Source organism: Schistocerca nitens, chromosome 7, assembly GCF_023898315.1.
Source record: "Schistocerca nitens isolate TAMUIC-IGC-003100 chromosome 7, iqSchNite1.1, whole genome shotgun sequence".
In the NCBI taxonomy this organism is placed as follows: Eukaryota; Metazoa; Arthropoda; class Insecta; order Orthoptera; family Acrididae; genus Schistocerca; species Schistocerca nitens.
In genome coordinates, this window is record NC_064620.1 from 328614299 (window position 1) to 328639367 (window position 25069).

The window sequence follows — 25069 nt, forward strand, 5'->3', positions numbered from 1 at the left end:
TACCATAGCGACGATGTATGGTTTTCATTTTGTTACTCAACTATCAATTTGATTGCTTGTAAAATTGCATCAGGTTTCCATCGTAATGATGAGATGTTGAGCTGACAGTCCGTAGCTCGTATTCGGGGTGGAAGGAGGACCGGAAAAAAGTGGTTAGCGTCACTGTCTCTATTTTGCGGGGTCCTAGGTTCACTTTATAGCCGCGTCAGAGATTTTGTACACTCCGAAACTTATTGTTCATGTTGTCCTCATCGTTTCATCTTATTTCACCTCCATCGGGGCGCGAGACTCCGAAGTGGGATTAAATGGAGAGGCTCTCACCAGGTAGCCGAATGCCATACGATCATTTCATTTTTTTGAGCTGACTACAAAAATACGTGGGTGAAACAGGACTCAATACAAAAAACCACTGCGGTGATGTTGAGAAGAGACTGAGGTTGCTCCTATCTCAATAGATGAAAAAAAACTGAAGTGAGCAAGAGGTCTGGCAGTGCTATAGTGCACAAACTGAACTAGTACTTAGTTTGGCTGTTTAACCACGGCCGACATGACATCCGTGGTTTGAAAACTGGAGAAAGATAGTCAGTCAACTAATCTTGATGATTATCCGACTTTTTTCCGATTTATATAGGTATCGATCCTTCCTCTTATCGATCCAATGTCGTTCCAAACAATCGATATTCGATGAGTTATGTTGTGTTAATGTGGTTGCCGAAAGCCGGCGTGAGTTGTAGGGACTTTTTTTTGTAAGCATTGTTGAGGATGACTACTTTGTTGAGATCTGCACGTTTTGCTCGGTGTTTTACCAGTGCCGTGCGAGGCTTGCCTCTGAAACACGTTAGAAAAGATGGCACACAAAGTTCCAGCACCGTGAACTACTACATCAACAGCCAGTTCGCAAGGCATGTAACATGTTTACATGATGCACAATGTCTAGAGGAATATGTCAGAAAATGTGAAATTTCTTGATTATCTTTTATGTATAATGTAGATTTAGATGAATCTCTCTGCTTAAAGGAATGGATTGATGTATATGAAATCAACATAATTTATAAAACGTACACTTTATTAAAACCTGTCTTTGTTCAATAAATTTTTGGGTATCGCACATTTAAAAGTCGTAAGCCCCCATCCTCTATGACTAATAGTTACATGTACTCGTTGGTGTTTATATCAAACTCATCAAATATTTTGGCAATAAGCACTTAACTGTTGCTGTTGTAAATGTATGCGCACACATATGAGTTACTAAGAAAACTAATGGTACCACATTACTAAACAGTTTGCATTGGCCATGTTTCTGTCCAGTGTTTGGAAAACATTAAATATGAAAGTAACCATCCTTTGCGTTTACATCATTTTCGTTACTGTATTTTGCTTCCATTTTTATACTCACTTAAGGCAGCCACTAAACTTTTTGTTTGTAACACTTCTTGCCCGAATGAATTTTGGTGCCGAATCTTTCGGGTTTTTTGAGTTTTGACTGCCACTACGTGATTTCTACTTCTTATTCTGGTGAGTCTGTATCAGATGTGCAATTACATTTTACAGTGATATTTATGATCACAGTGAGTTTCTGCATTACTCTTCCACCTTCTCCGTAGTAGTATGAATCATTTGTTGTGTATTATGATGATGAATATCAGAAGTTTTCTTTTCCAGTGGCTTGTTAAGTAGAAATATATGCTTGCAGGTGATCTGTAAAATTTAATTTTTATTGCTGATCGGAGAAGTTTTGATTTTGTTGCAGCAGCTATTTCACTTGTCCTTCACCAGAATTTGACTGATGGTAAGACACTGTCAGTAAATAATATCCACCTCGTAAAAGTAGGCTTTTACCATTCTGTGCCCTCATACTAATTGACAACATACACATGCCACATTTGTTTACACTATGCAGTTTACATTAACTGCTGGTGAATCATCTGGGTTGTATAGTTGTGGTCTATGGGACTTGGTTGTTTCATAGACCTCAGTCATACAACATGTAAGATTCACCAGCAACTAAAACAACCAATGATCAGCATACATTAAACTGTTAAGCTTAAGAAACAGTATTCAAACCTCGCATAGAAACAAAACCATCCCAAAAGAAATGTTTGATATGTGTTGTTGGCTTTGGGCAGTGACGTAATGTTAATGGCTGCTGTTAAACATGATTTGATGCATATATTCACATTTTTGTTGTTAGTTGGTGAAGCTGTCCTCGATGAATGTAAAAGCATAAAAAACTGGTTGTGATGGCAGACTGATTTATGGCTTTGTCTGAGGTATAAGTTAGGTTGGAAGGTAACAATTTGTGAGTTGGTGAAGCTAATAAGTGTGAAACTAAATAAATGTGCTTGTGGTGCCAGACTGATCTGTAGTTTAGCCCGTTTGATAAAATCGCAGAAATAACATCACGCTATATAGTAGTCGCTGTAATGTTTACTGTGTTGCTGTTCAAAGCCGACTCTCGTCTCGTACATTCCTCTATGTTCAGAAAACCTTTCCAAGTAGTGGTTTCAACCTACTTAATGGGCCCTTTCTCCCAGGTGAGTTAACACAATGGTTAACTTACTATATTGTATTCAGAAGGATGATGCTTCAGATCTATATCTAACTGTCCAGATATAAGTTTTCTGTTGTTTCCCTACTTTGCTTAAGACAGATTTCAGAATGGGCCCCTTGAAGAGGTGACGGCTGAATTCCCTGTCCCTCCCATATTCGAGGTTGTGGTCTTGACTGACACGAAATGATACAAGCCACAGATGACACTTTTGCAATTGATATGTTACCAGAGAACCATGATCACAAAGTTATACGTCTTCCATTGTAGTGCTTGCCATTATGATGCTGTGAAACTTGTCTGGGTTCAAATAGAAGCAGATGTCGTGAAGTGAAATAAAACCTACATTCCCAGGGATAGAGAGGCTGGTAAGTGCGCTGTCAGACAAAAAATGCCAGGCGATTGGAAGAATGTCGGAACCACAAGCTGAAAGAGGTTGCAATGTTGAACATAGAAGAAGGCATAAGAGATGAATCCATACAAAATATCGTGGTATGGGGACCACTGCAGCAGAGTTATTTGAGCTTTTGTGGGTGTCATGAGAGATGATGAATCAGGTGAGCTTGGGGTTTCTGTTCTCCCTCTCTAAAAATAAAAGTAATGTCTTCATTCAATATGTTATACGTAACATTTGTGCATTGTGCTGTACCTTGTTAAGGTTGAAAGTTTGTTCGTGTGTGTTTGTTTAAGGAGCCAAACACTGTTGGCATATGAGAAATAAAATGCTGCAATGAATCGTATGGCATTGTTAGGCTCTGTAGCCCTGGCTGCCAAATGGTGGAAGGGGATGGTCTGTCACCCTGCCCCACCAGTTGCTGGCCCACTGCACTTCATTGTCAAATATTGGCAGCTGTGCTAGCTCCCATCTTGCTGTACAGATTATAGCTGGATACGAGACCTTACTGCCTACTAGCCTGCATTTCTTACGGTGTGGATCATGCTACTATACTCTGTATTTAATGTAGCACAGTCTGTACCAACCAGGCTATGTTTACAGCGCAACCACCCCTTCAGCATCCTGGATCCAGAATATCATTGTGGAGTAACAAGCTGCCGGACTAGGCCTATAGACAGTTTGCTTGCCAAAGTGGGGATATTTCCTCTTCAGTTCAGGCAGTACCAGCTCTTGCACACATACACACTTGCCATATGATAGTTTCCTTATCATCTGAGTTTTGAAATTCATTTTTCATACAGTGCCCTCAGGTGTGTTTCCCAGTTGGAATGCACTTTGCGACCTTCTACTGGGACCTCCACCTATCCCCTTTATAATGTGCTCCCTGTGTATTCCCATGCACTCCTTGGTTAATATTAAAATTTTTCTTAAGTTTGACCTCTCCGTGTCTGTTCCCCTCGGTTCTTCAGAAGTATAAGGATTTACCATCAATTACATTGGCAGCTCTGAAACCCTATATAATTATTTTCAGGGACAGTATTGTTCCTGGAAACACTTAGTGTTTTTACAGCAGACCTAGCTTTCATGAAACTTGCTGGCAGATTGAAACTGTGTGCCAAATTCGGACTCGAATCTGAGACCTTTACCTTTTGCAGGCAAAGGTTGACTGAGCTAGCATGCCTCATAGTACTCCCTTACAGGTTTCATACCACCAGTACCTCATCTCCTACTCTCCAAACATCTGATAGCTGTTAACAGAGCTCTATGTTTTATTTAACAGACCTCTCTCGACCACTCATTTATTTGCAGTGGCTGAGTGAGCAGTCCGCAGGCTATTACTGGGTGTTACTTTTTGGTCATTCCATGTCAAATCATCCAGGTCGTGGCACTCATGTGTGAGGTATCATGTTAAAACTTTGTACACTTGTTTGATATGTAATGTCATTGATTTTTTCCAGTTTTTATAATAGCATCTTAATTATATTCATAGTAAAGAAATCAAGTGTAATGTGCTGCACAATTCATTTGAAAATTCAGAAACTAATTTAAAATGACCAGTTTCGATATAAATTATTCTAAAATTATGGAACATGCATTGTAGGTTTGTCATAAGCTGAGATGTAATAGAAAGTAAAAATTATTGGTATAATATAAATGTGGTTATTTTTATTTAATTTATTTTTCAAAAGAAAAAAAAAATTTTTTTTTCCTTCAAAGTTCCCCCTTATGAAATGTAACAATTTTTGTACATGTTCCACAAACAGTGCACATCTTACAGAAAAAAACTGAAGATGGAGAAATGAGAGGCTATAATATTCTATTTAGAAGATTGAAAATAGAACAAACAAATCAGAACCTCTGTTTCTAACAAAGAAGTGCAACAGCAAACAGAAGAGTGTCTTCGGACGCATGGTGCAGGGAATGGCAATTAAATCTCAATGTAGACAAGTGTAATGTGCTGCGAATACATAGAAAGATAGATCCCTTATCATTTAGCTACAAAATAGCAGGTCAGCACCTGGAAGCAGTTAATTCCATAAATTATCTGGGAGTACGCATTAGGAGTGATTTAAAATGGAATGATCATATAAAGTTGATCGTCGGTAAAGCAGATGCCAGACTGAGATTCATTGGAAGAATCCTAAGGAAATGCAATCCGAAAACAAAGGAAGTAGGTTACAGTACGCTTGTTCGCCCACTGCTTGAATACTGCTCAGCAGTGTGGGATCCGTACCAGATAGGGTTGATAGAAGAGATAGAGAAGACCCAACGGAGAGCAGTGCGCTTAGTTACAGGATCATTTAGTAATCGCGAAAGCGTTACAGAGATGATAGATAAACTCCAGTGGAAGACTCTGCGGGAGAGACGCTCAGTAACTCGGTACGGGCTTTTGTTAAAGTTTCGAGAAATACCTTCACCGAAGAGTCAAGCAGTATATTGCTCCCTCCTACGTATATCTCGCGAAGAGACCATGAGGATAAAATCAGAGAGATTAGAGCCCACACAGAAGCATACCGACAATCCTTCTTTCCACGAATTATACGAGACTGGAATAGAAGGGAGAACCGATAGAGGTACTCAGGGTACCCTCCGCCACACACCGTCAGGTGGCTTGCGGAGTATGGATGTAGATGTAGATGTAGATCTAAATTTTGTCTTTTTAACGGGATAAATAAAAAAAAATTAAACTATAATATGAAGTGCTTCGTGAAAGATAATGACATGGCACAAAATGTAAATTGTTTCAGGAGAGTGCATTGTAAGTTGTGATTGCCTGTTTTGATATATATACCAAAAATCATATTATATATCAAAAATGTGGCTTATCAGTATCTAAGCCCTTCATACATATTGTTCAGATATGTCATTCATCATAATCAAATCACTGCAGGCAATCAGTTTCATCTTACATATCAGTGCAATGATTAGGCATATTATAAGTAAACTGTTGGTCAGTTTTACATTAAAACCTCAAACCATTTAGCAACACAGTGATCTGTAATGTGTCTCATTGAAAATTCATTTTACTGTTAAATAAGAACCATTTTGCTTCCACCAATTTAGAAGAGACTTGACTTAACGTACATTCAGTCATTGTGCTGATTTCTACCTGACATAAAGTGTGGGAGAATGGAATATAAGTGTCATTTTCAGAACAGTAAATGGATGATGACCCATGTGGATGCGTAAATCTAACTGTTGTATCACTTTCCACATCATTCACTTTCAAAACAATATCTAGATACCAGAAGGAATCAGACAACACACACACACACACAAGCACCATAGCAATGAGCTTCAGCCATTAACAACTCACTTTGAGAGAAATCAAAAATGACACTGAAACAGGAATCACAGCATAAGTGTTTGGCTCCAATCTGAGTTGGTGAAACTGCTAAGAATTGGTGCATGGATCTAGTTCCAGGAACAGTTCTTGCAGGTAAAAATGTGCAGAAAGACAACTACAAACCTCATCTAGCTCTTGGTTTGAGGTGAAGAAAACTGACATTTGTTTCAGGTTTTCTTGACAGCATTGAAAAACTCGCACGGCACGAAATATTTGTCCCTGAAACGGTCTTTGCAGACTTGCTTTTGTAACAAGTCTGTTCAAAGTGTCATCAATTCTATCACCGGGAGAATTACCATTGCTAGTCGCAATAAATGACCATGTGCATTTAATTTTGATTTTATGTTCATGATTGCATATATTCAAAATTGGCAACAGGAATGGCATTGAGCCACCCTCTGACACTAAAATCGCCAATTCCATAGTAACTAGGCTGACCCTGTGTTGAAGTGGGACAAAGGCCCAAAGCAAATGATGAATGGTGATTACATATATTCAAAAACATTCTTGCAGTGTGTCTGCCAGGCAGCACACCCACCTGAAATATTCAGTACTTACAGGCAGTTCACCGTCTTGTTTCAAGAGCTGCAATACAGTGTTGTGCATCTGTTGAACCATGGCCACATCATGCTCTAAATCAACAGCAATAATTCAGAGGCTTTTAGATTGCAGACAGTGGTCTTTCATATAGTACATAAACTGTGTGAAGACTACAACTGCCAGTATTCCAGGGATAACCCTGTGCTTAGTCTTACACAACAAAACGGAAATTTTCATTGAAGTCCATCAACATTAAAGAACTCGAAGATTTTCTTTCCACCTTTTCAAATAATTGCACTGAGATTTTGCAATTAAGGAATGAGGTGCAAGTTTCTCTGGCTTCTTTACCAGCAGTTAACAAATTTGTAACGGAACCAAGTGCATCCTATCCATTGAAACCCACTGGCTGTATTAAACTCTTTTTGTCAGGCTCAAAATCTTATATCTGATTTTACAAATATTCCTGAAGGAGGGATGTAGGAGAATGTTTGTCACAGAGATGAAGCATACAGGTTCTGTGATTAATGCTGCAAGTTATTGCTCCCATTTAGATAATAATAGTTAAAGAAAGATTAATGGTATGTAGTAGCAACTGAACATTTTGATGAATGGTGCACACATAAACAGAAATGAGTACCAGATGCTCCTGCTAGTACACACTGTTTCGACCTGTTCATTTACATTTTTCCTGCCACTCATTTTGTTTTTCTTTCCTGACATTATTCAAGAGTTTTTATCATACAAATAGAAATTTGTTACTCTGTCAGCTGTTTCCTCTGGTAATATTGGTAATATATTTGCTCTTTTCTGTCGAGGCAGTGATAAAATTCTCTCTCTCTCTCTCTCTTTTTTTTAAAGAAATTGTCTGACGTACCAAATTTTCAGAGACTTGCAACATTTCACATACTTGTTGTTGAGCACAAGCCTCTGGCACAAGAGTCAAAAGTTGACTATTTGCTGGATTATTGGAATGTTTCAGTTTCTCTTTCATTTGTCCCATTAATTTGTCAAAATGGATTACTAACTGTTCATGTTCATAGTTTTCTTGCTCGTATTTCTTAATTCAACATCGTATAACATGAATATTTGTTTTGTAATGGCTCTGTTGCAGATTCCAGTATATGTTTAGCTGGAGACAGTCCCAAATTTGTTAAACTTGTGCCTTTTTTTTTTTTTTTTTTTTTGAGGCTGGATAGTACGAGGGGCGTTTGAAAAGTCCATGCAAAGTCCTTGAGATAGCACCACTGGCATGTATTGAGGTTATCTTTAGTTAATAGCCTCTTTGGAAAGAATGCACAACAAGTTTCAGTCATATTGGTCTATTTCTTTGTGTTTGGCATTCGTGTGAATCAAGGAAGTTGAGTGATTGTCAAAAAATGGGCGATAAAGAATTTCGTGTGGTGATTAAACATTAGCTTATGAAAGGCAATACACCTCAGGAGACTAAAGAGAAGATTGATAAACATTACGGTGACTCTGCACCTTTGATTAGAACAGTTTATAAGTGGTCTCAAAATTTTCGGAGTGGACTTATGGGCACAAGTGATGCTGAACATTCTGGACGCCCTGTTGAGGTTATGACTCTAGAAATCATTGATAAAATCCATGATATGGTGATGGATGGCAGAAGAGTTAAGGTGCGTGAGATTGCTAGTGCCGTAGGCATCTCGAATGAACATCTACATAATATTTGGCATAAACATTTGGACATGAGAAAGCTATCCGCAAGGTGGGTTCCGCGATTGCTCACTCTTGACCAAAAACGGAATTGTGTGAAGTGTTGCAAGGCTGGTTTGCAGCTGTTCAGGAAGAATCCGCAGGACTTTATGCGTCGTTTCGTCACTGTGGATGAAACATGGATACATTACTATACTCGTGAGACCAAACAACAATCTAAACAATGGGTTACCAAGGGAGAATCTGCACCAAAAAAGGCGAAGCCGATTCCTTCGGATGGAAAGGTTATGGTGACTACCTGGAAAAGGGTAAAACTATTACAGGTGCATATTATTCATCGTTATTGGACCATTTGAAAACCGAGCTGCAAGAAAAATGCTGGCAATTGAACTGCAAAAAAGTCCTTTTCCATCACGACAATGCACCAGCACGCACCTCAGCAGTTGTCACAAAATTAATGGAAATATGATTCCAACTCGTTTCACATCCCCCCTATTCTCCAGACTTGGCTCCCTCGGACTACTATTTGTTTCCCAATTTGAAGAAATGCCTGGCAGGACAATGATTTTATTCAAACGAGGAGGTGATTGCAGCAAGTAATAGCTATTTTGCAGACTTGGACAATTCCTATTATTCGGAAGGGATGAACAAATTAGCACAGTGTTGGACGAAATGTATAAATCCAAAAGGAGACTATGACGAAAATTAAAGAAGGTTTACCCCAAACACGTAAGTAGTTTTTATTTTTGCATGGACTTTTCAAAGTCCCCTCGTAATGTCTCCAGTTCCACTGGTATCCTCTGAAGAAATTACTTCATTTCCTTATATTCTGTAACCATCCTTCTGCAAGTTGGACATAGCTCTCTCTCTCTCTCTCTCTCTCTCTCTCTCTCTCTCTCTCTCTCTCTCTCTCTCTTTTTTTTTTTTTTTTTTTTTTTTTTTTTGAAAGGGCCAACAAATCACTTTTCGTTTAGTGAGAGTCTTAGTAAATGTATTCCTTTGTGTTTAGAACATAAGTACACTTGATCTAATGTCAAAGATCACCATAATAATTACCCCTGCTCTTCTTCATTTAGCTCAGAATTAGTTGTCGGGGAAGCATCACATTAATGTGCAATGTAACATCTCTGAGAACATTCTCTGCTTCAGCAGCCTTCAATTATTTAACCTAGACATGAGTATTATAGTCTTAATTTAGTAAAATAATATGCCAGTATTTTTTCAGTCTGTTAATAAAAGCTTTGAAAGGTGGAAAATTACATATTCGTACAATACTGCTCAAGACTATCCATAGACTCACTAATGTATAGGGACATTATGAGCATTGATTACTTTCACAGGACAAAGAATGTTTATAACAGCAGGGGAATGTTGCTAACCTAATGAGAATAAATGGCATACGATAAAATTGTAAATTTAAAACAATAAAATATCTAATTCTTTAAGCTTTTCCGGCGAGGCATTGTCATGTTGATTAATCAGGTTTCTGCCGGTAATTCACGTCTTTCCTGCACGATATTTCAACTGCGTGACTCGCAGTCTTCTTCAGTTACTGTCCAATATGCCTATGTTGTGCTAAGCATTCCCTCTGCGGTTCGCGCCATGCCTGGCACTCTGCCCGCAGTTTGCGCCGACCAATAGCAATGGCTGTAGCATTTTCTTATAGCCGCAGCTGTCCCGAATGCTGTGTGCGTACTTTTTGGTTATTACCCGTTGTCAATATAGCTGAATTAAGTTCTGAATGGCATCCAAGCTGCACTAGATATTTTATCTTCCAGTTGTAGTCATTTGAGACCTTCTATGAATTAGGACATTCTGTTACCGTGGTGTGCCGTGTTAGGCGTTCTGTTCAAGGTTCTTGCCCCCCAGGGGAGGCTGCAGTGTTATTTTCAGGCTGATTATGTTCAGATTGTCGCTCGAGACTCGTAAGAAAGTCCTCAGGTAATGTGTCTGGTATCTGAGGCACCATGTCACGTACGTCCTTTGTTACATGTACTGAATTGTTATCTCTAATTCCACCTTTATACTTCTGTCCCTTGGGGTGTGGATGTTGCGTACATTGTGTCTTCAGAAGATCGAGTGCTGGGTTCCAAGCCGAGCACAGCTGGGAACCGGTGTCCCGGCTAATGAGATTCTCCTCGACCTTAATCTGAATAGATTCTTTGATGACACTGTCCCAGTATCTTGTTTGTGTTAAAATCGTGGCATCATTATACTTCATAGAATGATTGAGTTCTAAACAATTCTTGGCAATCGCTGACTTGGTTGGCTGTCTCAGTCTGGTGTGCCCTTGGTGTCCTTTGCACCTGATGTCGATGGTCTTGGCCATCTGGCCGATGTATGCCATACCACATTCACATGGCAAGTGGTAAACACCTGGTTTTGTAGATGCAGGTCTTCCTTCTCACTCCTTAGCAGAGCCTTAATCTTGGTTGGTGGATGTAGCACGCTTCTAATGTTATGTTTGAGGAGAATTCTGCTGATTTTGGCAGATAGTGTCCCAACATATGGCAAATGTACAACCTTCTGCGTTTCTTCTTGTATCTCTTCAGGAACTGCTGGTGGGGGAACAGGGTGCATTGCCTTTGGAACATTTTGAGAAGAGTGTCTATCTCTATCACCAAATTATCCGGATCTGACAGAGTTCGTGCCTGATGAACCAGTGTTCTGAGTACACCGTTTTTCTGTGCCGGGTGGTGGCAGCTGCTAGCTTGCAGGTACAAGTTGGTGTGAGTGGGTTTGTGGTAAACACCACGACTGAAGTTACCATCTCCCTTCCTCTTAACTAGTACATCTAGGAAAGGGAGTAGTCCATCCTTCTCCAGTTCTGTTGGCCGCTCTGGATGTGATGTGATGTTTAATTCTAGCGAAGACTGGAACCACGTCATCTTCTCGGAATCGCAGCATGAAACAGCGAGAACTGAACAGTCTTCCCATCCTTTGTCGAAGCTTGTCCAGCTTTCTAATACTTACGTGCATATCCTGCCCGTAGAGTCTTCTAATGTAATTCTTCAGGCTTTCCCAGCGAGGCAGTGTCAGGTTGATTAATCGGGTTTTTGCCAGTAATTCGCGTCTTTCCTGCACGGTATTTTAACTGTGTGACTCGCAGTCTTCTTCAGGTGCTGTCCGATACTGATTCCAGTGGGGAACGAGTCCAGTATTTATGCCTACATTGTGTCAGGCGTTCCCTCAGCAGTCGGCACACATTGCGGACAGAGCACCAGGCGCAGTGCGGACCGCAGAGGGCACGCCTGACACAATGTAGGCGTAAATACCGGACTCGTTCCACACTGGAATCAGTATCGGAGAGTACTTGAAGAAGACTGTGAGTCACGCAGTTGAAATATCATGCAGGAAAGACGTGAATTATTGGCAGAAATCTGATTAATCAACATGACCATAAAAAATCTCCTATACTTCATAACTGGAGTGCATTTTTATTATTAGTGTTATTGTTGATCATTGATCAGTGTCTACTGTTGGTAAATTTTTTCTCCCAGTGAAACGTTTTCACAACAAGGAAATATTTCCAATATTTTCAAAATGTAGATAACTTTATGTACATCACTGTTTATATTTCATTTATGTCAGTAAACTGATAGAAACCACAAAAAATCAGGAATCTTTGTCTTTCAGAACATACATTGCAGAAGCACTTGTGTGAGAAATTATTAAGTGAAACTGAAAAGTTTTGGCAGCTAAAAATTTTTAAGTCAGCAGTTAGTAACATTATGTAAAAACCACAGTTATTACTATCAGGGTATGAATGAAAATTGATTTTATTGAACCCACAAACTGTTTACTGCAGTCAACCGTTTTTTATTGAGGCATTTTTGGTATTGTCTTTTATTTCTCCAAAACAGTTTTTTTTCCCCCTATGGTGTCTACATTGATTCCTAATGATCCTGTAAAAGTTAGAACAAATTTCAAAGGTGGCAAATTGGAGAAAAATGAATTGATTTGTAGGCAGTGGTTTTATATCATCTTCATAAAAACAAGCAATGTAAGACAAAAGAAATCAATGTCTCTGTTAGTAAGTGGCTTTCAAAGACCGCAGTATCTTCTTTCATTTGGAGGGGGGGGGGGGGGGGGGTTGAGATCAATATTCTACTGCAAAAATTATGGACAATTTTCAGATCTGTCGTAGGGATTTCTAAACTTTAGTCACACAAAATTTGTGGATGATTTGACATGTAATGACCCTTATGTCACCCTAAGGTATCTATTATTCACGGTATTCTCTCTGACCGTAGTCATACTTGCTGCTAAGTTGTCTTTCTTTTGGTCATGAGTCACGTGACTATCCTGTGGAGTGAACTGTATGACCGTATGGCTAGATAAGTGATTGCTCACCCAACATTCACGTTGATGATCCCAAGTGTGTGTTGCACAAGCAAGTAAGACCTCTACTCCTCTCTTGTCAATGAGACGTCCGCTGCCTGTCTCTATCCTTCTGTTCCTTCCGGAAGAAATCCATTGCCCCTTGTCATCTCCACATCTATAATGCTGGATTAGTCCATATTTTTATCATATGTAATGAACTACCTATACATTGTGGTTGTGGAGCTGTACTGACAGTAGTCTCAGCCAGATGGAATGTCCAATTCTGCAAGTACTCTATGCCAATCCAGGTCTTCTCTATTCTTTGCCTCTAGGTTTGGCAGGTGATGTATGGACAGTTGAACTGGTTCTTTGCTTTGTCTGACGAAGTGACTTATTCTCAGATCTAATGTTTGAAACTGCTTTTGGGATGGGGTGGTTGGGGTGGCTTCAGCTGCATGCTGAGCTAAAGACTCTCAACCCTACCTCCTACACAATCACTCTTTTGCACTGTTTTTAATTACTTTTAGATGTGCTTAGCCTTTTTTTGTGCCACACACTATTTTAGTTTATTTAGAGTGCTCCTTCAAAAAGCACACTGGGGAATGTAAAACAAAAGGATTCCTTATCCTTGATTTTAGCTGATCATGAAAAATAATTGAACAGTTTTTTCTGTTTATTTCAAGGTAGTGGGCTTTATTCGCATGTGTCACACTTTAATTATATCAGATGAGATGGGTTTGGGAAGGACATCTGCTGAAGGCTGAGCCTCGGGTGACACTCGACTGCACTGTCCCACCTACCGACTTGATTATTTTTCTCATTTCATTTTACAGTTCTTGGTGCAACTGGCGTTCATTATGTTTTTTGACTTTTAGTATTATGTACCTCGTCACCACCCGCTAGAGGACTTATTTATTCCATTACCAGGGGAGGGAAGTGCTAAGGGGGCGGGGGGGGGGGGGAGATGGGAGTGCCAACTGCTGCAGATGAGGCCTGGTGGACCATTTTTCCTCTCTCTCTCTCTCTCTCTCTCTCTCTCTCTCTCTCTCTCTCTCTCTTCCCTCCCTCTCTTTCACACACAGTTATTTCTTGTATCTGGCATCAGTATTGCTTTCAGTGCCTCAGTTTTGCTTCTACTACTGCACTGTAACAATTTGATCAGATTTCTGGCTGATGTTAATAACTCCACAAGGACAATTCCATGAAAGAGGACTGATTGCCTTTCTATTTATTTCCTGAACCCTGCAACCAATCAATTGTGAGGCCACTTTCCTGTCATCCTAAGCTCTAATTAATCAATTTATTGGTACCAGTGCAAAAAAGTTGCTCATGTAAAAGTACTTTTACAGAAAATTATAAAAAATCGCCATCATTTGTATGAAGTCAGCGATCAGGTATTATTTGTTAGAGGTATGTACTAAAATTAAATTTTAATGATTTTTAAAGTTTAAAATGTTTTTTTTTATTAGTACAGAATTTTGTCCATTACAACTCTCAATTTAGTGTACCTTATTCCAAGAAAGAGATTTCTGTTCCCTCGTTCTCGTAATTTCTTTTCCTCTTAATTTGTATTGGCAGGTGGTCCTTTTGAAACACTAGATACAGCTAGCTTTAAGAAAACCTTCACACCCCTCTGTTGTCAAACATGCACAGTTTATTATAAGTAGTAAAATAACTGTTAGGGCTCCTCAGATCAGACAACTGCAATAAATTTCACTCTGTTCATAGTATAAGGTAGAAAAAACTCAAAATTAATGTAGTGTATTCATCTATTAAGTGTATCTGTATGCACCAATCGTATGTCCAAGGTGAGTGGTTGTTGTTCATCATTTTCTGTTTCCATTATGGAATTTCCACTGTAGTAAAGTTCTGTTAAATATTTGTAATTTTTTTGTTTTCATTTTTACAGAGTCTTAGCAACACAAGTTGGTCAGACACGTGAGAATCAAGAGGTGAACTTGGACCGTAGTTTACGAAGACTTGATCAGGATGTCCGCAGGACCGGAAGAATTACAAGGAAAGAGCTGGAGGACGTACTGGGAGACCTACGACATGCTCGTATGAGACAAGTCCTTGTTATGATTGATATTTCTATTATAATAATGGTATCTTACATAATAAATGTTTGATTACATCCTCCAATGATCACATGTTAATATAATCCTGAAAATTGCAAATTTGTGAAATCCGTAAAAAAAAAAAAAACACACACACACACACACACACACACACACACACATTCCCCAAACTAGCCAATACATGCCTCCTTTCAAACATAATCTCTTGATTTGAAATTTCTTTTTTTTTTTGCCATTTTCCAAGTTGCAAGTGTTCTTTTGTTTCAGTTGTTAGGTGCTTCTGAGTAAGGTAAATCGCACAGTTCTTGACAACCCCCCCCCCCCCCCCTTTTTCAGTCATTATCAATCGAAAGACATTCACCAGTCTGTTCACCACATGACACTGCAATTGAAAATATCAAGTTTTATTTGATTTGCTCCCACATTTATAATCTATTAAGAATCTATTTGATTATGAGTATATAGACTGATTAAGATAATAATGGTGTCAGGTGCAGCTCAATTTGTGCTGTCTGACCTTTGCAAAATGTGAACGTACTGAGACTAGAAGTTTACTGGATCAAAATACTTTATTGCAGTAACTGTATTCAGCGAACAAGGTGAACAGGGAGCATAGCAGTTATTACTGTCTGTTGACTGGTCCTCTGAGCATATTCTCTGAAGTAAATCATTCTTGAATGTACAAATACTCAAGAGGAAGTCATTAAGCAGTTACTACTGTAACCTGGAGTGACAGAATCAAGAAAGGAACATACAAAACATATAAAAAGTCATAGCGAGGAATAAACAATACACAGAGATGTAAAAACTTTTTAGAGAACACAGTGCCTCTGGCAGCTGACACAGAAGCTGGTTGACAGTTGTGATTCACTTATTATCATGTACACATGACACTACACCATTAAACACTTGAGCATCACTGGTTGGCAGGGACTTGACAGTCGAGCACAGCAGCAGCAGTCAACTGCGTAGCAGATACTACAGTGGAACTAAAATGATAAAAACTGCATAGGGTTCTGGATGCATGTAAATTTAGAAACTAGCTGGTGGAGGAGAATAGGATAATTATACTAAGTGGAGGAAAGCAAAAAATTGTTCACCGTGTACTGTTGTTTGACCCATGAACATCTTTATTTAGTTTCCTTTATTTATTCTGTGCGTACTTAAGGAAATACATGGACTTTATATAGTGTAATGAGCTAAACGGTGCTCATTTCCCATTTATAATAAGTTAACAAAATGGTAATTATGTAAAATGGTAGTCTATATAATTGAAATATGTGACTGCTTAATTTGGAAGGAAGATCTTCTGAAAAATCCTGTCACGTTACTTCAGTATCATATCTTCCTATTGTATGCATCCTTGACATCACAAGATTGATACATGAATGAACGAGTTGAAATATTAGCATCACACAGTAAATAAGAAAATGGAAATATTATAGTACCATGCCTAAAAATAATGGCAGTTTTTACATGACATCATGCATCTGCTTCCACACAAGGAAGAAGAAATACACTTTGCTTTTTTACATATCCCTCACAAGATAATACCCTTTAGCTCCCATGCAGTTAGCTTCTGTATCCGATCAATGAAGAAAGTGGCTTGTGTACGTTCAATATTCCCTGTTAGTCCTATTAGGTATGGGTCCTGCATACTTTAGCAATATTCTGTGGTTGGGGACACAGGTGATTTATAAGCAGTCCCCTTTGTGGACTGACTGTTCCATCCCAGTATCCTGCTACTTAACGGAAGTGTGCCATCTGCTATACCTGTGACTGGGCGTAGGCAATCACTCCATTCCATATTTTGATAGCACCCACCTACATATGGAAAAATAATCATGATAATAAAATAAGATAAATGAGAGCTTGCACAGAAAAATTTAAATGTTTTGTTTTTCTCAATGCTGTTACGGAGTGGAACAGTAAAGATATAGCTGGAAAGTGGTTTGATGAACCCTCTGCCACACACTTAATTGTGAATTGCAGAGAGATCATGTTGATATAGATATCCTTACAAATTGTTATACCCCCAGATATTTGTATCTTTTCTTTTTTTTCGTGGCCTTATCCCGTGTTATCAAAGCTTAGGCATGTTATTCTTGATTTGGCATTATTCATGGTAATAGGTGGCCAGATGCTCCTCCTTCTGCCACCTCATCCACTCTGAGACAGAATTTGTGTTTGCGTCTAGTGTTATGCCATGTGAAGGTGTAAGAACATTTTCAAAATATCTGCAAATAGTGTAACTGAGACAGAGTGTGCTTACCAGCCCAGTATTCGTGTAGTCGGCTGTGGGAAACTGCTTACAAACCACATCCAGTGTGGTCAGCACACCGACCCTCGTTGTTAATCTGTCAGGCAGATATGTTTGAGGGCCATCGTGTCTCCCTGAATCCCGAAATCAGTGTGCTAACTTGCATGGCTATCAGGGTGCGTCGCCCCTAGGTATCTATGTGAGTTTACTGACTCCATTTGTGACTCATTCATGTTAATAGGCTAGTATTTCATTATAGGTAAGTGTATCATATGCTAAAAGTGTGAAGTTTCTGAGGTTACTATTGATATTGTCTGTCGGGTCATTGATATAAACTGCGACCAGTTTCAACAAATTTCACTGTTCCACCCCTGATCTATTAACCATTTAGCATGTCCTTCAAATGAGAAAAGATATATTAATGCAGTGGTGTCGGATTAGGGTTGTAAAGAGCATGGGAAAACAATTCAGAGCCAAGCATGTGCACAGTGTTTATTGTGGCTGTTGCTGTGTGCAAACTGGTGTTAGATTATAAAGGTCATTGTCTTGTTCACATGCTGCTTTATTAAAAACTATAACATCACATACTTGACTATGTGCCTATTTGTCACTGCTGTGATTTTAGATCTTGTGATGGTTGTAAGGCTGAAACATGTAGCCAGTTTTAACAAAGTAGCATGTGAACAAGACATTGCTTTTGTAATCTAATCCAATGCAGAGGTCTCCTTAGCAGGACCAAACGGCCTGGTTTCACAGAACTGGTGTTAATGGGAAGTACAAGCACACCCTTAGTCGTCCTTGTCACTTTTTTATGAATCGTGACTGTCAGTTTATCTTGCCAGGAGACATAAAAATGTGCACCATTTGTAATTTAACTTTTTGGATGGTTCTCGGCCAGGATCAGTCCTTTTGTGTCCCAGAACATTGCTAGTTTCACTTTAATGGCTCTGAGCACTATGGGGCTTAACATCTGTGGTCATCAGTCCCCTAGAACTTAGAACTACTTAAACCTAACTAACCTAAGGACATCACACACATCCATGCCCGAGGCAGGATTCGAACCTGCGACCGTAGCAGTCGCGCGGTTCCGGACTGAGCGCCTAGAGCCGTTAGACCACCGCGGCCGGCAGTTCCACTGTAATCTATACTGTTGAATGCATATATCATTTTGAGACATGATTTATTCAATTTCCTCATTTCCATTTTTAAATTCTCCTCCGTTCTCTGAGCCATGGAATATGTCTTGTTTCTCCTGATGACTATATACTCCTGAGCAGTCTCTCCCTTGCGATCCAAATGCAGTACAATTTTAGCTTGAGAATATTTTTCCCAAGAGGATACCATCATGATTAAGCCTTGTTGTGGAACTGCATGCTTCAGAAAATAATAATAATAATAATAATGGCACTAGCTTCCCCTTGCTTCGTTGTTCACAGTACCTGCACAGCAAGAGCATGTTGACTAGTGTTACAAGATTGGATCAGTCAGTCATCCAGATTGCTGACCCTGCAGCTACTGAAAATGCTGCTCACCGTCTTGAGGAATCACAGGTTATTTTGGCCCCTCACTGAGGCCTGCAAAACACTCCATCAGGGAAAGGTCCATGGTGTATGGGAGAGGAGGAGGGGGGGGGGGGGGGGGGGGGGGGGGGAGGGCAGACTGCTGATTCAAAACTGATGCCCAGGAGTTCTGAGACTTCAGCAAAGTTGATTATCGTATCATCCCAGATATTGGTATTCACTGTTGGTCCTTTTGTAATGTGTAGAACATTTTTGGGTGCCCACTTCAATATCTGTCTCTCTCTCTCTCTCTCTCTCTCTCTCTCTCTCTCTCTCTCTCTCTCTCTCTCTCTCTCACACTCTCTCTCATATTGAATTAATCAGGCAAAATAAATTCATTGCTATACAATAAAACATGTACAAATTTAAAAACCATAATTGTAATAGTCATAATTATTGTTTTATTATTGTTGTTATTACCGAGAGACAAGTAGAGGGTTTATTTACTGACTGTTAAAACTGGTTTTACTGTATTGGCGATGATAGGCATATAGGTTGTTATATATATTTTTTAAAAGACTTCAATTTTGTATGGCTTTTTTTTATCAGTAGCAGAAGCAGAGGAAATAGAAAGAGATCCAGAGGAGGAGAGGTAAACTATTCCAAGCCTCGGAGAGGGAGAAACACGATGTACAGGGAGTATAGACAAAGGAACTACTGACAGGATTCTTCCTTTCTTTGTGTTTCCCTCCCAAGTTTTCTAGGTGAACTGTTTATTGCCAGATTTTGTTAAAATCTGCAGATTGACTTTTGAATCTTAATATTTCATCTGCATGAGGACTTGTTGAACTTCCAGTTGTAATCTGAAATTTGTTCATAATAGCCATATATTAACCAGTCAAAATAACACTTGATTGTTAACCAACACATTTATTACTACTACTCATAATATTAAAGCTGGTACACTTATGTCCATATAAAATGTGGAAACTAAACTGTCATCAATTTGGTTGTAAACAAAAGGAGAATCTTTTATGTTCCTTAATGCTATGTGTGATCTACGAGGTGTGTGAGAAAAGTAATGAGAGTGACAACATTGCAAGCGATCTGGCAACTCAGTGTTGTTTTACTTCTGTAAACCAGTGTGTTCATTCCTTCCAGATGCTCAGTCCAAGTTTCAGCTCTGTACAGCCATGACATGATTTTGGAGAGTGCCATCAGTGAAGCTGTGTTTTTGTTGTGTCTTATGAGGATGGAGCACAGAATTTAGAGCAACGTTATGCCATCAGGTTTTGTGTTGAACTTAGGGAATCTGCTAGCGAGACCTTCGAAAATTTGAAACAGACCTATGCGAAACATTCCTTAACCCATTACTGGCCAAAACGCTATCGGACCATTTTTTGGAAACTTATCTACATAAATACGTTACATTGAGTGATTAATTGGCTAAAAAGTTGTTTTGAAAATTTTCAGTTTATTAGAACAAAAACTACAGACCGTCCCATTTTTGGGACATAGGCCAAATGCGCTATCCAAATTCACAACCTTATTCTCCATGCATAATATTGTAAGAAACAACACAAACAATAAATAAAGAATGTTTTAATATTATTGAAAAGTCTTTCCGCTCACGGGATTGGAATGACTCCTTACACTCTCCCTTAAAACCCACATCCTTTCGTCTTTCCCTCTCCTTCCCTCTTTCCTGATGAAGCAACCGTGGGTTGCGAAAGCTGAATGTGTGTGTGTTTGTGTTTGTTTGTGTGTCTATCAACATACCAACGCTTTCGTTTGGTAATTTACATCATCTTTGTTTTTAAATATATTTTTCCCACGTGGAATATTTCCCTCTATTATATTGAATGTCTATTCAGTATGAAATGAAGCAAAACACTTGTCGTGTACACCAACATTGCACCTATCACAAATTTTTGTTGTTTTTTTTCTTGCAGTAAGTACATCTCTTCTGTGTTTTACTTGGCACAATGAAATGATTTCCTGGATCTAGTCGTACATCTGTGCTCACTCGTCCTCCCATCAGTTTGCTTCCTTGTGGTCCTCTGCGTTTTGGTACTGATCCTGTTTTCTTTGAAAGGTAGAACGTCACTGTTCTCCGTCGGACATCCAAAAGTGAGAGCTTCTCATTAGAGTTAGCAATTTGGTATGCACGCTATGCGTTTACTACACAGATATCTATCATCTGTGTGAATAATGGCCACCACCATTTCTATGACCTTATCCTCGTCCTGTAAAGTGATATCTGCCTGTCCAGTATATCTACGCCACCCATATGGGCATTGTATTCTTCAGTGAGATGTGGCATTGTAACAGATATTTCTTTTAGTAGAATTCAGAGGAGTAATAGTACTCTAATTTGTCGCTACACATACTGGTTTGTTGTCACTCCATTTCACAACCAGAACTTTGTTCTCTTTGTCAAACATGTAGTCATAAAATCCTCGTTCCTTTTATTTTGCCATTCTTTTCGAGTCAATCAAAGGACATGCATTAGTTCGGATCTCTCTTATTGTTCCTATAGCTTTCATTTTACTCTTTCCGAGTGTGATCAGTGTGTCAACACTGGTGAAAAAGTTGTCAAAGAAAACCTTATAATTCGGATATTCTGATTCTGGAATCATGCTGGTTAGCCCATTTATTACCCTTGCACCTAAAGGCTCCTGTTTGTTGTCAGTCTTGCCACAGTATGGCGAAAAATTATAAAGAAAGCCATTGGAACTTGTAAGACACCAAATTTTATATGTAAATTTGATAGGCTTTCCCCTCAGAAACATTTTAGCTGAATGTTTGCCATAATAATGTACCATCATTTCATCAATTGAGAGTTCTGAATGAAATACGCCAAATTTACCAAGTTTCTTCTTCAGCATTTCAAAATACAACCTCAGTTTGTACATCTTGTCGTTTCTGTCTATTTTGGAGTTGTCATTGAGATGAATGAATCTCTTTATTTCCCGAAACCTATTTCTTCACATGGAGTTGAAGACTAAAGGAACACCGACATCAGGAGCCTGTTCCCAGTACATATTCTGATGGGGAAGCTTATGATAACCACTCAGAAGTAGTGTGCCAATAAATGATTTTAGTTCTTCTTTGGTTAGCAGAAAATTTATTTTGTTGTGTTGGCAAGCATAGATTTAGCTTTTTTCAATAATAGTATCAATTAGTTTCTCAGAAAAAAAAAATCTTCAAACACCTGGGGCGCTGTCTTATTTGCTAGACATTCTGCAACATAATGTTCGTTGCTCTTCCCTGGTTCACTAGTGTTTGTGTACATTTGTTGACATTAATACCACTTACATTTATATTTTTTTGTAGATAACTTACCACTTTCTGCTCCATCTCGTAATGCTTTCCTTCTTTTGGCTTCTGGAAGTACACCTGTAGCATTAGCTTCATCTCGGCTGGTTATGAGCTCTAAAGTACTGGCTACATGTTGTACAACAGACTCATTGTTCAGTACATTTTCGTGAATGTCTTCTTCATCTGTTATTACATCTGTGTTGGGTGGAATATTCTCCAATTCTACGTAATCATCTTCATCATCACTCCCTTGATGTTTCTCTAGTTCTGCTAGAATTTCTTCAAGTGTAAGCCCACGCGGCATGTTTTTATCCTGTTGGAATCGTAAAATTCGAATAGAATATGAAAAAAAAGCAGATATAAAGAAAGTAAAATGCAATTCTTCTCTGTATAATACGTGTATACAAGAATAGGGCACATCAACAATAAATGATAATGTAGCATGCCATTGTCCCATTATTGGGACGCATAAAATATATCGAAATTGCACTTACTTGAAAAAATTTGAAGTATACTTAATCTTACACGGACATCCATATGTTCATAATAAACACACCCAGACAACTAAATCACAGCTCATTGTCATCCACGAACTACCAGCAGACATACAGTGCTGCCCAGTGCAAGAACAAAAAATCGGCAAGTTTATAATTTTCCTGACATGAAGTACTTAGAAAAAAGTTATTTATTTTACATTTACAGGCATTATAGCAGTTAGTTGAACCTACAGGTGCAACAATAAAGGCTAAAAGCTCCATTGCTTACGTAGAAATAAGTAAAATATACGCGTCCCAAAAAAGGGACAGTGGCCAGTAATGGGTTAAGAGCACAAGCTTTCCACTGGCACAAATCACCTTTGAAAGGCCAAGAACACATTGAAGGTGAACCTCGCTCAGGGAGACCTACAACTTCAAAAAGCAATGAAATCATCAAACATGTGTGCACTCTTGTGAGATTTTTCCTCCTGGACAATCTGTTGTCCAAATGTTTTACAAAGATGTCCTTGAAAGATTCAGGAAAAGGGTGAATCGATTGAGACTGGACATTGCAGACAAGTGGATGCTGCATCATGACAAAGCTTCATGTCACATGGCCACATCTGTCATGTAATTTTTGACGTCAAAAGCCATTAGGGTTGTTTAGTGTTGTTCCGCAGCACCCCTATTCACCTGATCTGAGCCCTTGTGACTCCCCCCCCCCCTCCTCCTCCCCCCCTCTCTCTCTCTTTCTCTCTTTTCCCCCACTCGTGAACTTTAAAAAAGTCTTAAAATGATGTTATTTTGGAACTCTGAACAACATTCAAAAGACTGTAACTGACTTCTTATAGGCCCTACTAGTTGAAGCCTTTCAGCACTGCTACCAAGACTGGGAATAATGGCTCTGCCAGTGTTTAGCTGCCAAAGGGAACTACTTTGAAGGGTACAAAATTGTTATTAAAAAAAAAAATAAAACTTTGGTTGATAAAAAAATCTGTCTGATTACTTTTCTCACACACCTCGTGATATCATGTGAGGTAACTGAAGTCATTTTGAAGTATTTGTGCTTGAACCAACAATTATAGTGTGTGGATCAAAATAGATCTCATTCTGGCAATTGTTGTCAGAGTATTGCAAACTTTTGGTTGTCAAGAATTGTGTGTATCATTTCACACAAACTTCATACGTATGAATCTACAAGTTTTATTTATTTCTTGCTGTTTACTGCATATTGAAATTCAGAATGACATTTGTGTTATGAGTAATGACATTTGTGTTTATGAGTATTGTGTGCACAGGTTGCGCCACAAGCACTCAGTCTCTTCTGATTATACGATGCTGTGGAAACCTTGTACCTGAAGAATCTCCTGAGGTGAGGACAAAAATTGTGAATGAAGTATGGAAAACATTAGAAAACCTAGGTAAGTTCAAGAATATTGTGTTTTTATTGTGCATTCATTCCAATTTGCAACTTTGTTCCTCTCCATTGCGGAATATCAAGCTACAACCAAGTAATGATAGCGAAAGACTACTTTTTCTGCAGAAGCTGACTGAGAAATACGTAGAAAAGGTGAGATGTTTCCCTCCCATCTTTTCCTGCTGACATTCCACCGGCTCTTGCTCTTTGTGACTCTCCTTTCCTTGAATGGTCTCATTCCTTCCAACCCCATTCTCTTTCTTTTTCGTATGATGAGGGCTGGATTTAGACATGGCTGCCAACTATTAAGGATTGTCTGTAATCGTTGCGAACTTATCATCTTTATCATGGAGTTATGGGAAATTACTAAAAATTACAGAGGTAGGTACTTCACAAATCAGAAAATGTACTACTCGTTAAATGTGCATAATGATTTTCTGAGAACATAATAAAGCTGTCTATGAATAATTTCATCACCACAGCTTACTAAGATAGGTTACATTGAGTGGCGAAGAAAATGTTTTGTTCTGCCTGTGCCAGCTTAAAGGATAGGAATAAAAAACCTGATTTCAAAGAAAGTGATGTCACAAGGTTCAAGGCATTTGTCTGTAAGCTATGGCAGTTTTTCTAACCAGATGACATTCTTAATCTCTTGAGCAAACAGCTGCTAAGGAAAGAACTACCTGGAAAAGATGCACTTCATCCACATGTGACACTGCAAATACAGTGGTGAGACATACAAGAGGAGTTGCTGCTTTCTTGAAGAAAGTACAACCACATATAATGATACAAACTTATTCCCGCCACTGGCTTCATATATATCTGCACAAACAGGTGTGTGAAGCCTTGAACATTTTCATGCTGAAGAATTTGTAATGAATCTTCACTACTGTCTGAAAAAAGTTCAAAAAGGCACTACTGTTAAACTCAAATATGCGTAACATTGAACTCTATAAAATCGGATGTTTTTGGACTATGCAGCATACTCATACTTCACATAATGAGCATTTCAGTAAAACCTAATAGATGGCTCTTAATTGTACTTCATTTATTTGACTGCTCTGTATTTTCAAAAATACATTAATCTTTCAGCCTTTGATTTTTGTGTACAAGATGGCCCCCTTTGCTCCAACCTGTATAAAGAATAATTGAACAGTGGAAACCTCTGGCAAAAAATTGTCAATGAG

General features: G+C 38.8%; 1 protein-coding gene across 1 annotated transcript in view; it reads left to right on the top strand.

The window, feature by feature from the left end:
• The first annotated feature begins 681 nt into the window (after positions 1 to 681).
• LOC126194648 (leucine-rich PPR motif-containing protein, mitochondrial) overlaps positions 682 to 25069 on the top strand; it is a 194171-nt gene continuing 169783 nt past the window's right edge. Inside the window, exons 1-3 of the mRNA XM_049932831.1 lie at positions 682 to 902; positions 14741 to 14889; positions 23764 to 23886. Coding sequence (XP_049788788.1) covers positions 763 to 902; positions 14741 to 14889; positions 23764 to 23886 — 412 coding nt within the window. The 5' untranslated portion in view covers positions 682 to 762. The remainder of the gene's footprint in view (positions 903 to 14740; positions 14890 to 23763; positions 23887 to 25069) is intronic.